We start from the raw sequence: 15,082 nt of genomic DNA, 5'->3' as shown, positions 1-15,082 counted from the left end.
AAACGACCCAGAGGAAGACCAAGATATAGGTGGATTGATATGGTACAAAGTGCCTTAGACGATAGAAATATAAGAGCTGATAAGGTTGGAGTCTTGACAAGTAACAGACTGATTTGGAGGAAAATTGTAGATAGGAAGTTAGTAATGATGTAATTTTTTCATGTAGTACTATCATATCCTATACACCCCTTGAGGGTACATGGCAGGAATTTGATGATGATGATGATACATTCTCAAAGACAACCTTAATGTCAAGGTTAAAATGGAGAAAATAATTTTAATATTGTTAAAGCTGTTTGCATTTTAAAGGAGCTTGTGTAGTAGACATATATAATAATGCTATATATTATTATATATTTACTAGGGGGGTTCTGCCGCCAATGCCCCCCCCCCCCCCCCAGTTCCGGACTGGTAGGCTGCTTCTCATTGAATTCTAATGAATCGAATTTTGAAGACTCGGGGGGGGGATCTGCGCTTCCCCCAGGTGCCTGCTCTGCCCCCCCCCCCCCCCCCCCCCCCCCCCCCGAGTTCCAGACTGATAGGCCAGTTCTCATTGAATTCTGATGACTCGAAAGAGGGGGGGGGGCTCTGCGCTTCCCTGCACCAACGCCACTCGAGTTCCAGACTGGTAGGCCAGTTCTCCTTGAATTCTAATGACTGGAATTTTGAAGACTTGAAAGGGGTCTCCCCTGGTGTTGCCCTATCCCCCCAAGTTCCGGACTGGTAGACCGGTTCTCCTTGAATTCTGATGACTCGAATTTTGAAGACTCGACACTCAGGATAGACCTTGAGTTTCAAAACGTTTCAAATAACTTGACAAAAAACGTGACACAAAAACGTTACAAAAAAAGCTTATTTTATAATTTTATGTTGTGGCCTTACATGAAGACTTAAATAAATTGAATGATTGGGCACAGGAATGGGGATGTGAGTTCAATGTTGCAAAATGTGAGGTTTTAAAATTTGGATAACAAAGATGGGATGCAGAATTTATGCTTGGTGAGGATATATTGTTGGAGGTGGAGGAAATAAGAGATCTGGGGTGATAGTGGATAAGGATCTGAAATTTAGGGGACACATAGCCAAAATTGTGAACACAAAGGTTTCTGGGAATGATGTGGAGGACACTGACTTATAGAAGTAGGGAGATTCTTGTTCTGTTTTATAAGGCTTTGGATGGGCCACCCATGGACTATTATGCCCAAATTTGGTCACCTGGTTTTCAGAAGGATGAAGAGATATTGGAAAGGGTCCAGAGGTGACTGACTAAGGTAGTTTCTGGAATGTCAAGTATGAGGAACGATTGAGAAAATGCAATTTGCAGATTCTGGTGGACAGCAGGAAGAGGGGAGATATGATAGAGACCTACAAGTTAGTAAGGGGATTGTTATGGAATCAATGTTGGAGAGGTTCTACAGAAAATAATGGGAGATCAGGAGGAAATACCAGAGCTCATCTCTGGTTGAAATGGTTGAAATGTAATTAAAAAAAAACAGGAATGCAGAACTCTCTGCTAATCAGAATAGTACAGAGTCACTGAGATACAGGCTATATAAGGACACACTGCTAAACATCTTCCACATTTCTGAAGTAGGCCAGTACCTGAAATTACAAAGTGAAATGACCTTTCACTTTGTAAAGAAATGTCATTTCATTCACCTTTTTATATTAAATTGATTCTGTAACATTATTTTTAAATTTAAATTTTATACACTTATATTTTCAGTATGCTTTAGAGTTGGTTAAAAAATATTTTTTTAAACAAAATAAATTTATGAGTCAAATTAAGTGGATATTGAATCCAACATTATTTCAAAGCCGAATAGAGAAACTACAAGAGTTTCATGCCGAATATAGAAACTACAAGAGTTTCATGCCGAATATAGAAACTATAGAAGTTTCGGTGGATCCAAGCGTAAGCAAACCTTTTATGACAGGGGGGAAACTCGTAGTAAAGGTGGAGTATGCTCTGATCACTATCCTTAGTATTTCCAATAGTGTAAAACATACTTAGTTTTAGAGGAACCTGTGGCATAGTATAATTATTAAAGAACACATAAGTCCATAGTAATAACTTTTAATTAATAAATAAGCTACAGATATTTCATACTAAAACTAATAGTACATCTTCAGGGGATATTAAATCCCACATTGTTTTAAAACCGAATATGAAACCAAAGATTGGAATCAGAGAGTTTCATGCCGAATATATTAAACTATAAAAGTATCGGCGATTACTCGCGTGAGCTAATGCAAGTAGTCCTAGTACGTGGTACAATACCAGGCAACTCGCAGCAAAGGTAGTAAAGTTCTGATCGCTATTCTTGGTATTTTCCATAATGTAAAAACACATATCCTAGGAAATGTATGCTGTTATTACATTATGGCAGGAGGTTATAATTTCGCTATACCCTTTGGTATTAATTTGGTCTAGCTGCTCACTGATGAAGCCTCAAAAAATGCTGAAACCGGTCTGGGTAGTGACCTCCCGCCATAATGTAATAACAGCATACATTTCCTAGGAAATGTGTTTTTACATTATGGAAAATACCAAGAATAGCGATCAGAACTTTACCACCTTTGCTGCGAGTTGCCTGGTATTGTACTATGTACTAGAACTACTTGCATTAGCTCACACTAGTAATCGCTGATACTTTTATAGTTTACTATATTCGGCATGAAACTCTCTGATTCCAATCTTTGAGTTTCGTATTCGATTTTAAAACAATGTGGGATTTAATATCCCCTTAATTTATGTTTATATTGCCAAAATGAAGCCTATTGGCTCTTTATATTTAAGTACATCTTCAGTGTTACAAACAGATAGGAATGGAATACAAGTAACGAACATTCGGTGGATCACCTATTAAAATACGTTGTTGTCATGAGCTAGGAAATGAAAGAAATTAATAAATAATTAATATTTAAGATAATTGTTTTTTTTAATGATTACATAAAATAAAAGTCTCCCAGATCTTCGAGAGAGAGAGAGAGAATCATTTTGATTTAAATTCGGTCGGTGTAAAATAGCTTCACAACTTTCTTTAAAGAGGCATTCATATTTGAACCTACATCTAGGAAGGAGAATAGCTTTATCCCACTGGATATTATGGGTAGTGGTAATACTGTGTTGTGCTAGACCAGACTTCTGAGGTTTGTTGTAATCAATATAATATTGATGTTCTTTAATTATTTTTTCCACAGAACGGCCAGTTTATCCAAAATAAGAAACATCGCATTCACATGATATTTGGTAAACGCCAGCCAAAGATAGAGATGACAGTTTATCTTTTGTAGAAGGGAATAAGGAAGAAATTTTGTTGATAGGAATATACGTGGGAATCAATTGGTACTTTTTTAAAATTGTAAATAAAGATAATTGAATCTTATGTTCCAATACCTAAGGTTTCTTCAACAGTCTGCAGAGTTCCAATCCCCTACATTCCAGAAATCTCAGAACCTATAGGTATTGTTTTAAAAAAGTATCAATTGATTCCCACATATATTCCTATCAACAAAATTTCTTCCTTATTCTTTTCTACAAAAGATAAACTGTCATCTCTATCTTTGGCTGGCTTTTACCCAATACCATGTGAATGCAATGTTTCTTATTTTGGACAAACTGGCCGTTCTGTGGAAAAAAATAATTAAAGAACATCAATATTATATTGATTACAACAAACCTCAGAAGTCTGGTCTAGCACAACACATTATTACCACCACCCATAATATCCAGTGGGATAAAGCTATTCTCCTTCATAGATGTAGGTTCAAATATGAACGCCTCTTTAAAGAAAGTTGTGAAGCTATTTTACACCGACCGAATTTAAATCAAAATGATTGTCCCTCTCTCTCTCTCTCTCTCGAAGATCTGGGAGACTTTTATTTTATGTAATCATTAAAAAATCAATTATCTTAAATATTAATTATTTATTAATTTCTTTCATTTCTTAGCTCGCGACAACAATGTATTTTAATAGGTGATCCACCGAATGTTCGTTACTTGTATTCCATTCCTATCTGTAACACTGAAGATGTACTATTAGTTTTAGTATGACATATCTGTACCTTATTTATTAATTAAAAGTTATTACTGTGGACTTATGTGTTCTTTAATAATCATAATATAAAACACATCTCCTAGCAGACATGTATGATGTTATGCATTATGGGGGGGGGGGCACTACCGAGACCGGTTTCGACCTTTGTATAGGTGAAGCGGGCTCTAAAAATTAGACGATCCCAGAAGATCGCCCAGCTCAGGGTTGTTCCACTCAGTGACAGGCTCACCCTGTCACCGAGAAGAACTTCTCAGCATTGGCTCTACCCAGTGGCAGGCTCACCCCACCTTCAAGCAGAGCCATAATCTCAGCGGTGGCCCCACTCAGAGACAGGCAAAAACCTATTCCCAAGCAGAGCTTCTCGGAGCCAGACCCAAACTGCTTTCGACTTCCATTGAGGTCTCATCAGTGAGAGCCAGACCCAGATGTAAATAATCAGGTTGAAGTGATGCAGAACTTATATTTTACCATATGAGTTGCTAAAAAAAGGCTTGACTTCGGCGATGCAAAATTATTCAAATTAAGTGGATATTGAATCCAAAATTATTTCAAAGCTGCATAGAGAAACTACAAGAGTTTCATGCCGAATATAGACACTATAGAAGGTTTGGCGAATCATTGCATAAGGAAACCTTTCATGACAGGGGCAACTCGCAGTAAAAGTGGAGTAAGCTCTGATCACTATCCTTAGTATTTCCCATAATGTAAAACACATGTCCTAGCGGACATGTATGATGTTATACGTTATGGGGACGGGCCACTACCAGACTGGTTTCAAACTTTATTTTGGTCTTGTCAGTGGGAGCCAGATCCAGAAGTAAATACTCAGGTTGAAGTGATGCAGAACTGAGTATTTACATCTGGATCTGGCTCCCACTGACAAGACCTCAATAAAGGTCGAAACCGGTCTAGGTAGTGGCTCCCCCCACCATAATGTATAACATCATACATGTCCGCTAGGAGATGTGTTTTATATTATGGGAAATACTAAGGATAGTAATCAGAGCTTACTCCACCTTGACTACGAGTTGCCCCCGGTCATGAAAGGTTTGCTTACGCTTAAATTCGCCTAAACTTCTGTAGTATATTCGTCATGAAACTCTTGTGGTTTCTCTATTTGGCTTTGAAATAATGTTGGATTCAATATCCACTTAATTCAAATAATTTTGCATTGCTGAAATGAAGCCTTTTGGCTCTCTTTTTCAGTAAATTTATTAGTCTTGTCTTGTGATTTTCACTATATTTTTAATTATTATTTCCGTGTTTTGAATTCATTCACTGTTTTTATCCCATTGTGTTTTTATTACATTTTTTTTATCATTTTTAATCTTGTATTCCATAATTTTCAGTATTTTATTCCACAATCTTCACATATTTTTTCCATATTTCTAATAACTTTCTCCTTGAAACAACTGCAAATTAAGTTATTCCTGTTGATTCCATTAATTCAGAAGAGTCAGTATTACAAAAGTAAACAAATAACATCATCATTATATTATTCACATTAGTTACACTAATGCTTTCCTGTTAGCAACTTAAATTTTGAAAAAGCAACTGTAGCCCAAAGAATAGTTCATTCTTTGTAGGGAACTCCATGTGAAACTCCATACATAATAATAATAACAAATAAATAAAAATGTTTGCTTGTTTATTTTTTATAGCCTCCTATCTTGTCTGGCAAAAACTTTACTTCTCCAGTTTAGGCAGTTTGGTGTATGATGTTGTTATCTTGACTAATTGTGTCTATACATCTTGTTCTAGGTTTTCCTTTTGCCTTTTATCGATAATTTTACTGTTGATTGTCTTCATAAGAATGCTGTCATTTTCCATAAGAAAAACATGTCCTGCCCACCACAACTTTTTGAGCTTGATTACACTGGATATTGTGGGGTCTTTATAAAGTTGATATAACTCATGGTTGTATCTGATTCTCCAGAGACCATTATCATTCACTGGTCCAAATATATTTTTAAGGATTTTCCTTTCAAAAGCTGAACTCAAATTCCCCACTCTTGCTTTACTATCCAGGTTTCGTATCCATAGGTAACAACCAGACGAATTATCGATTTATATATTTTTACTTTAGTCTTCCAATAAATATCTTTTGAACTGAGTAGACATGAGAGAGAGAGAGAGCCTGATTACTTCTCTGTATTCGATTCTGTTCTTCCACCATCTCATTTGGTCAGCTAATGATCATCACTCCTAAATACATAAATTGTTCCACTTTTTTTATTTCAGGGTTGACAATTATCATACTTGTATCATTTAACTATTTGACAAGAACTATATTACAAGGGAAAGTTTAGGGGAAGAGAAGACTTGGAAGACCAATTAGAGAGTGATTCAATGACATTGTGGAATGAACTGGTTTAAGAATGATGGAGGTTACAGCCAGAGAGAAATGGAGAAGAGCTGCTCATCTGCTGCAATCCTCTTGCTAGAGGATGCTTCCCGATGACGACGACGATCATTCAACTGATTCTACCTATTCATTTTTGTTGATTAACCACACTACTGGCCAGGACGTATACATACGTCCAAGTTACTATGGATGCAAAGTGCTTATTAAAATTGTAATACCAGTCATATTACATTGAAATATATGATGGATACGAAGCATATGAGGATGCATATTTGATCCATAATGGCCATTAAGGTGGTTAATTCTTAGTCTTATCTCTTGTCTATAAGAGATAAGACTAAGAATGCATCTAGTTCCAGATGCATTTCTTCTGCTTTCTGTTTGGTTCTTGACATGATGCTAATGTCATCTGCATATGCTACAGTCTTCACTGAATTGTTTATTAGTGTGTTTAGTATCGTTATTCAATCCTTCGAATAATGTGTTACAAAGCTAAGTTGTGACACAAAATGTGATTAAAAAAGTATTGGAGCTACACCATGTTCTTGTTTTAATTCTTGAGTTATTGGAAAGGGATCTGTTAAATCATTTTGTATTTTAATCTGCGTTTCTGAATTTTCCATTGTTAACCTTATAATTCTTACTAGCTTATCTGGTATTCTAAAGTGGATCATATTCTATTCTCATATAATTTTCCTCTGTTATTGGTATAACCAACACTAAGAGGAAAAAAATTTATTAAACTCGCTAATATTTCACTGGTTTTTTTCCCATCATCATCATCAGAGCACAGTGATAACTGACAAGCGCACAGCACAAAACTAAGTAACTGCAGAAACAATATGGTACCTTCTATGGTTAGATAGCTACGAAGTTAGAATAAAAGCCAAAAGGCTATTTTTCTGGCAACCTTAATAATAATGAAGGGGATACAAATCCTTTGATGTTTATCTGCCAGTAATTTTACTGGCATTAAAGGATTTGTATCCCCTTCATTACTACAAAGTTAATTTAGAGAAGTAAAGCTCTTAGGTCTTAAAATGGTAGTCTCACAGACCTTTGGTAAATTAATGCAACCATATTTGTTAAGGTTGGGTGAATGCTTTGTAGCTGATGCTGATTCTAAGAATAACCTCTCAGACCTGTAACAACTTCTATGAAATATAGATGTTTTTCTGCATCTGATCCTCTGTGAAGGAGTATTTAGAGCATGGTCTGCCAATCCCAACTTGGGATACAGATGTAATTGTATGTAATCAGATGCAATTTTTATATTTATATAATATACTATATATATTATAGTTATATGTATAATATTTATATAATGTAATATACAATATCTAAGACTTTCTTTATGTATCTCTTCCATATGAGGCCTTAATAATAATAATAATATGTTAAAGTCAATTTATAGATTTTTGTCTTCTAGTTTCTTTCATCCTACTTTCAGTAACTTGACAGGGATTTTGCCTATTCCTGGGGATTTGTTGTTCCTTAGTGAATGTATTATATCATCAATACATTCATAGAATCATTAATACGTTAATCATAAAATACCTTGATGGTAGCTCTACAGAATTGCCTTGTGCATTCGTTCTTTTTAAATGGTGCTCAAATTATCTAGCATTATTTAAAAGGCACTTAAAATCTCCTTAAAAAAACAATCTTAGCCAAAAATATTTTGACTTAATCTCTAGAATGTTTTTATCCTCACCTGATGGGCACATTTAAATTGTAAATGTAGAATGATTCATAAGTTTGAAATATTAGAACAAAGGTATTTTGACATTGTTCAACTCCTGTGCACCTCTATCCATATCATCTGGGTTATAAATTTGAAAAGGTATCAGAGATTTACACACAGATGAAGCAAACAAGTTACAGTTTGAAATTGCTCAGACTTTATACAAGTGAAAACCCCTAGACACTAAAAGTTGGTGCAAAAGATTAATCCCCCCCCCCCCCCCATTATAGTAAATTTATACCACTATTTCAGATAATTCCAGTGAATGTATTATAAATTTTAATTTTGTATGATGTACATTACTGGCTAGTCAATTTTCTTGCATCATTTTTTTCTTTCATTATTTAGATATCCTAGTTATATCTTCCTAGGAGATTCTAATATAGCAAAGAGTGCATCAATTGGTAACCGGTATTCTACAGATTCTTTAAGAGGTGTAATTTTAGATATTCACATGCTGTCAAAATGTGATTACTTAGTTTGTACCTTCTCTTCTCAGGTAAGCAGTATTCAGAATAGTCTGTTTAATAAGGATTTAAGGTTTTAGACATGCCATGCATGTCTAAAACCTTAGAATGTCATGAATTTTAAGTTAATTAACTGATTCTATCACTATCATGAGCAACCCATTTTTCCCTTATTTTCTATTTAAAATTGCTTGGAAGAACTTTGTTCCATTCCATTTATCTATAGCTTTCCATATGACTCTGTTACTTTGCTAATGCTTTGATAACATTCAAAGAAGCAACTCAGCATGTCTAGCATCTTCATGCTAGAAATCATGTTTATCTTAGAAATCAGGGGAGGGGGAGTAAAAGTAAATTATCTTTCTCAATTTTTTTCAGTAAACTTGAAATTGATGGCTTGCTCTTTACTTTCATACATCAAAACCCAAATTAAATAGATGTGGACTAAGTACTGAGCCATGCAGTACATCACCAGTCATCTGCCTTATCCTGGATTCATTTCACTGCATGTACTTTAATTGCACTTTCTAAATCTCAGCTATAATGTTGGACTTGGACTCCCTTTTGTAACCAGCATTGTTGTACTAAATTGGGAGTGGCTAGAGACGTTTTTTTATGTGGCTTGCACTCATGAAAGAGTTTTTATAAACCTGTAGTACATTCATACCATCGGAGGACTAAGGATTTTTTTCTTCTCTTTTTATTAATTTTATATATATTTTTACCTGGTCCAGAACCCCCTACTCTAGAGACCAAACATAGAACTTTTTTTTTCAGCAACTTCAGGCTTCCTAAAGTTGCTTGAAAAAAAAGCAACACTGGGCAATGTAATTCATCTCCCACCTAAAGACAATCGCAAATATCCATGCTCATGGCAGGGTTCAATCTGCAGCTAAGCTAACCAGGCCATCTTCTTAAGATAGCAAGATAGATTCCATGATTACATATCTTTGGCTAAACCTCAGAAGTGTAAAACATTGATGGAACTAATGTTCACTTCACCACAGCGTGGAGTATGCCTTCACTGAAGTCCAGTTAGTCAGTCAGCAGCCAAATTCTCTTTCACATCAGTTGGTCTATTAGTAACCCTGTATGTATAGCCAATAGTCATTAAACCATCACCTTGGAGGAAACTATTTTGCAGTGAATTAATGTAGGCAAGATTGAGGTGCATTATCCATCCCTTGTGGTACCGGGCATCACTTAGTGGTATATGAGTTTTATTGCCCATGGTAATACTACCTCTTAACTTACAGAAAATTTGAAGCAGCCAAAAGTTATGTTTGGATTTTAGAAGAAAACCTAGTTTGCTTTTCTCCATTTCTCCTTTCTGAGAGTACAGACCAGTCTCTAAAGAGTATCATAAACTGAATCTAATGGTTTCAGATGCTTTCAGGTAATATATATATATTCCTCAGGGGCTCACTTTAGTGACTATGGGCATGGCAAACCTGAGGTACCTGATGCTGGACCATGCCTTACTTCATGTAATATACATCTGTTATATTATCTGTAGACTGGTCCCTCCTCTTCCTCCCTTGCTTCTTTCTTTCTTCTCTTCTTGCTCCTTCCCCCGAATGCTATTAGAGTATTCGAAGGGAATCTTTCCTATTTTGCTGTGTCATTTCGTCTTGTGCTAACAGGACATTATCAAACACTGTAACATGATCAGGCCATCAAAAAATGTTCATACTGCATCGTCCATCACGTGGGTTACCAAGAGACACGTTCGGGTTTTAGGCAGAGGGATCCGTTCGAAAAATATGTTACAGTCTCCCTTAGACACCACTCCTCAGCACTCTGCTAGAGGAAACTCCATCAATGGGCCCGCTACCCGTTTGGGGAGGTGTTTAGGGGCAGCGCAAAGAAATGGTTCTGCAAAAGGACAGAAATGGCAACGACAGCGGCACCAGACTATGGCTTTAGGCAACTGGAACATCTTCTCTTTGACAGGGAAGGAGTTGGAACTGGTTGAGGAAGCCAAGCGCTAACGGCTAGACTTAGTCGAGCTTTTTTCGACCAAGAGGAGAGGCTCTGGAACTGTCAACCTGGATAAGGGGTGGAAGCTCTACTACTCTGGTGTGAGCCTGACGATGTCTGCTCAGCTGGGTGTGGGGATACTCACAAGCCCCAAACTGTCAGACTGTGTTGCTGAGTGGATCCCATTGGGGGGATGGGTATGTGTGTTAAGGCTTCAGATGAAAAACCATGATTTGGCTGTGATGCAAGCCTATGCACCTAATCTGGAGTCAGAATACTCTGCCTTCCTAGAGGAAGTGGATGCTGCTTTTGACAGGGTGGCAGACATGGAATCAGTTCTGCTAATGGGTGACTTCAATGCACATGTTGGAACAGATGACCAGACATGGAGGGGTGTGGTTGGGAGGAACGGTGCCCCTGACCTTAACACGAATGGGTTGAAATTATTGGACTTCTGCTGTACTAACAGCTTGTCCATAATGAATACCTTCTTCCAGCACCGAGAAGTCCATAAGTATACCTGGTACAGGGATACACTAGAACAAAGGTCTCTGATTGACTACTTTATAGTCTCAGCAGACCTATTTTCCTCAGTGTTGGATGTTCGTGTGAGAAGAGGGGCAGAACTGTCAACGATCACCACCTTATTGTGTGCACTCTACGGCTTCAGAAACCAGATGCTACCATCAATGCTGGTAGGCCTAAGCAGCTATACCGCATGAAATAGGAGACATTGGAAAATGAGGCTGTGAGGAAGAATTTTGCAGATGACATTTCCTCCAGGTTCAAAGAGACTCCCAAGCATACTGCAGATGTTGAGGAGGAGTGGAAGCTGTTCAGAACAGCTGTCACTGCCTCTGCACTCTCATGATGTGGCAGAAAGTGACTCGGCATGACAACAGGCAGTGAGAAAAGAACACCTTGATGGAACCAAGAAGCTCAAAAAACTGTCTGGGCAAAAAAGGAGTCCTACCTAATATGGCTTAGAGTCAGGTCACCTGAGATGCTGAGGCACGAAAAGCTGCTGCTGAGGCAGTAAAGACAGCAAAGCAGAAGGCTTGGGAATCCTTTGGAGAAAGATTAGACTCATCCTATGCAAATGCAAACAAAGTATTCTGGCAGACCATCTGCCACCTTCGAGGGAGGAAATTGTGCACAGCAAGGGCAATTAAGGCCTCTGATGGTGCACTTTTAACAACCAAGAAGGATTTCCTCCATAGATGGAGGGAATACTTTGAGAGCCTTCTTAACCCAGGTGGCCCAGCAGTTGTGAACATCCAAGAGGTGCAGATCGGGGCAATGACTAGTCTCACAGCAGAAGAGGTCCATTTAGCAATAAAATCGGGCAAGGCTGCTGGTGATGATGAAATTCGGCCCGAAATGCTAAAAGCCTTAAATTGAGACGGTGTTTTCTGGCTGACTCGAGTGTGTCAGGCCACATCTGGGCGAGCACCAAAGCAATGGCAGACAGGCATAATAATACCAGTCTTAAAGAAGGGAGATCAGAAGGATTGCAGTAACTATCGTGGCATCTCTCTCTCTGCTCAGCCTGCCTGGGAAAGTTTATGCTAAGTGCTTGGAAAGACGGTGCAGGAGCATAGTTGAGTCAAAGTTCCAGGAAGAACAATGTGGCTTTCATCCTGGTAGAAGCACAACTGACCAAATTTTCACTTTAAGGCAAGTCTTTGAGAAATCTTGGGAATATGCCAAGAATGTCTACACATGTTTTGTGGACTTGGAGAAGGCATATGATCGGGGTTCCTCGGGATAAGCTTTGGCAAGTAGTACAGGAGTGGATGGCCAACTATTAGCTGCCATCAAGTCCCTGTATGAATGCCCAGAGTTTTGTGATTGGATTGATAGGCACAGCCGAGGTAGTGAGTATGTCAGAATTGGAAGATGTAGCATTCGACGTCTGCTTTTTGCAGATGACCTAGTTCTGCTTAGCTCTTCCAGAGATGACCTCCAGCGGACCTTGGATAGGTTTGTAGCTATTTGTGCAGATGCCGGAATGAAGATCAGTGCGGCCAAAACTGAAACATTTGAGGTCTCAAGATAACCATCCCAGTGCACTCTAAATGTAAGTGGAGTCCCAATGAGGCAGGTGGAGAAGTTTAAATACCTTGGGTCTATATTCACGAATGATGGAAAATGGGACGTAGAGCTAGATACTCGAATTGGCTTAGCAAGCTCAATATTGCGGGAGCTTGGCCGTTCGGTAATATTGAAGCGAGAGTTAAGCCAGAAGGCAAAGCTGGCTGTCTTCAATACAGTCTATGTCCCCATCCTCACCTATGCTCATGAGAGTTGGGTAATGACTGAAAGAATGCGTACACGAATCCAAGCGGCTGAAATGAGGAGGTTCCTTCGAGGGGTTGTGGGGCTGACAAGACTCGACAGAGTCAGAAGCTCTGCAATTCGGGAAACCTCAATACTCAACCACTGCTTCTCCGTGTTGAGAGATCACAGTTGTGTTGGTACGGGCACCTGGTCAGAATGCCACAAGAGAGGCTCCCTCAGCAGGCCCTCTTTGCCAAACCAGAGGGTGGGAGGCGACCTGGAAGGCCAAGGACTCACTGGATAGATTATATCCAAAACCTTGGGTGGACACGTTTGGGAATCCCACCAGAACACCTGAGCTTGGTGGCAGAGGATCGTGACCATTGGAAGTTCCTCTTGCAGCTGTTGCTCCCACAACCCAATTAGGAAAGGTGGGCCTTGAAGATGTATGTATGTATGTGTATATATATATATATATATATATATATATATATATATATATATATATATATATATATAATAATAATAATAACAATCTTGGGGTGCTTAAGGGTCAAAGCTGTAAGAGGAACACATAGCCATTAAGGGAATGCGGAGAACCGACTAGGGCTTCTGACCTAATGTCCAATCCTCACATTCTTGTGGTGCACCCTGTTGGGTATCTACTTGAATACTGAACGAACGAGGATGGGTTGGCAATTTGGGATTTAGCCGACCAAATTGTATTCTTATTGGTAAACCAAAATAAAAAAAAATGATGGCACAACATTACAAAATTTCATGCCAACTTGGGCATTGCCCGGTTAAACAAGGCCCCCGTTGTTTTTGCCAGGGAACCAGGGCGAACAGCGAAAAGTCAGCTACTGGAACAAATCTGAAAACACACCCCAACTCAACATCACCAGAGTTAAAGATTGGTACTATCAACATAAGAAGCCTGAATGGCAAAGAAATGGAGCTAGCTGAGAAATTAGATAAGTACCAGATAGACATAATAGGGGTGACTGAAACAAAAAAGACCAAAACTGGTGAGATCTTTCTAAGCAATAAATACAAAATTTTATATTCAGGCAATGACAATGAAGGAAAAGAAGGAGTAGCCATAGTATTCAACACAAAATACAAGGCTAATCTTCTTAAATGGCACTCAGTCTCAAGTAGAGTAATGTGGGCTAATATGAGAATGTGGAACTGGACAATGAGACTTATTTGTGCCTATGGTCCTACAGAAGGTTCTACTAAGGTAGAAGTGGAGGAATCTTTTGAGGTTTTAGAAAAAGCAACTGACACAATGAAAAAAGGAAAAGTTGGTCCTTGTTGGGGATCTAAATAGCAGAGTAGGAAATGATTGTGAGATATACAGAAATATTTTGGGAAAATTTGGAGAAAAGAACAAAACTAATAATAATGGCAGATATCTGTTGGATTTCTGCTCAGGACATGGACTGGTTATTACTAACACCATGTTCCAACATAAAAATGTGCACAAATTCACATGGAGAGAAGAGGCAAGGAATAAGAAAAGTCTCATTGATTATGTTATTGTTGATAGTGATGTTTTCTCCCTGCTGCAGGACACCAGAGTGTACAGAGGATTTGAAATTGGAAGTGATCACTATTTAGTCTTGAGCAGAATAAAATAGAATTTCATATTGAAAAGAATAACATGTAAGAAAGTTTTGAAGCGAATAAAAGTTGAGCAGCTCTCAGATGTGAACTGTAGACTAAAATACACAAAGATTATTGAAGAAAAAATGAAAGAATTTGAGAACAGGAACCAAACCGTGGAGATTCAGTGGCAAGCCTTGAAGAAAACCCTGATTGATTCAGCCAGAGAGACATGTGATGAAGTTGTCTGCAAGGATAGAAAAATTAGAACTCCATGGTAGACACAGGAAGTTAAAGAGGCAGTGAAGGAAAAGAAGAAAGCATATCAAAAGTTCCTGGCAAATAATTCAGCTTGTGCTCTTAGAGAATACAGAGACAAATGTAAGAAAGCTAAACACTGTGTAAAACTAGCTAAAAAAAAGTCATGGGAGGACTTTGGTAAGAATATAGAAAATAAATATCAAGAAGGTGGCAAAATATTCTGGAGGTTGTTGAAGAATCTTAAGAATGGAGGAAAGAGTGCTGTAATAGGAGTTAGAGATGATAAAGGTGACATGAAAACTGGAGAAAAAGATAT

At 38.1% G+C, this 15,082-nt stretch overlaps 1 protein-coding gene across 3 annotated transcripts in view; it reads left to right on the top strand.

Moving 5' to 3' along the window:
- The window catches only part of FucT6 (alpha-(1,6)-fucosyltransferase 8), a 160,140-nt gene that overhangs the window by 119,799 nt on the left and 25,259 nt on the right, over positions 1-15,082 (top strand). For all 3 annotated transcript variants that reach the window (XM_090407764.1, XM_090407763.1, XM_090407762.1), the window contains one exon: positions 8,519-8,669. In XM_090407764.1, coding sequence (XP_090263890.1) covers positions 8,519-8,669 — 151 coding nt within the window. The remainder of the gene's footprint in view (positions 1-8,518; positions 8,670-15,082) is intronic.

Source organism: Typopeltis vanoorti, chromosome 17, assembly GCF_054136105.1.
Source record: "Typopeltis vanoorti isolate ZY-2024b chromosome 17, IOZ_Tvanoo_1.0, whole genome shotgun sequence".
In the NCBI taxonomy this organism is placed as follows: domain Eukaryota; kingdom Metazoa; phylum Arthropoda; class Arachnida; order Uropygi; family Thelyphonidae; genus Typopeltis; species Typopeltis vanoorti.
This window is presented reverse-complemented; position numbering and strand designations above follow the sequence as displayed.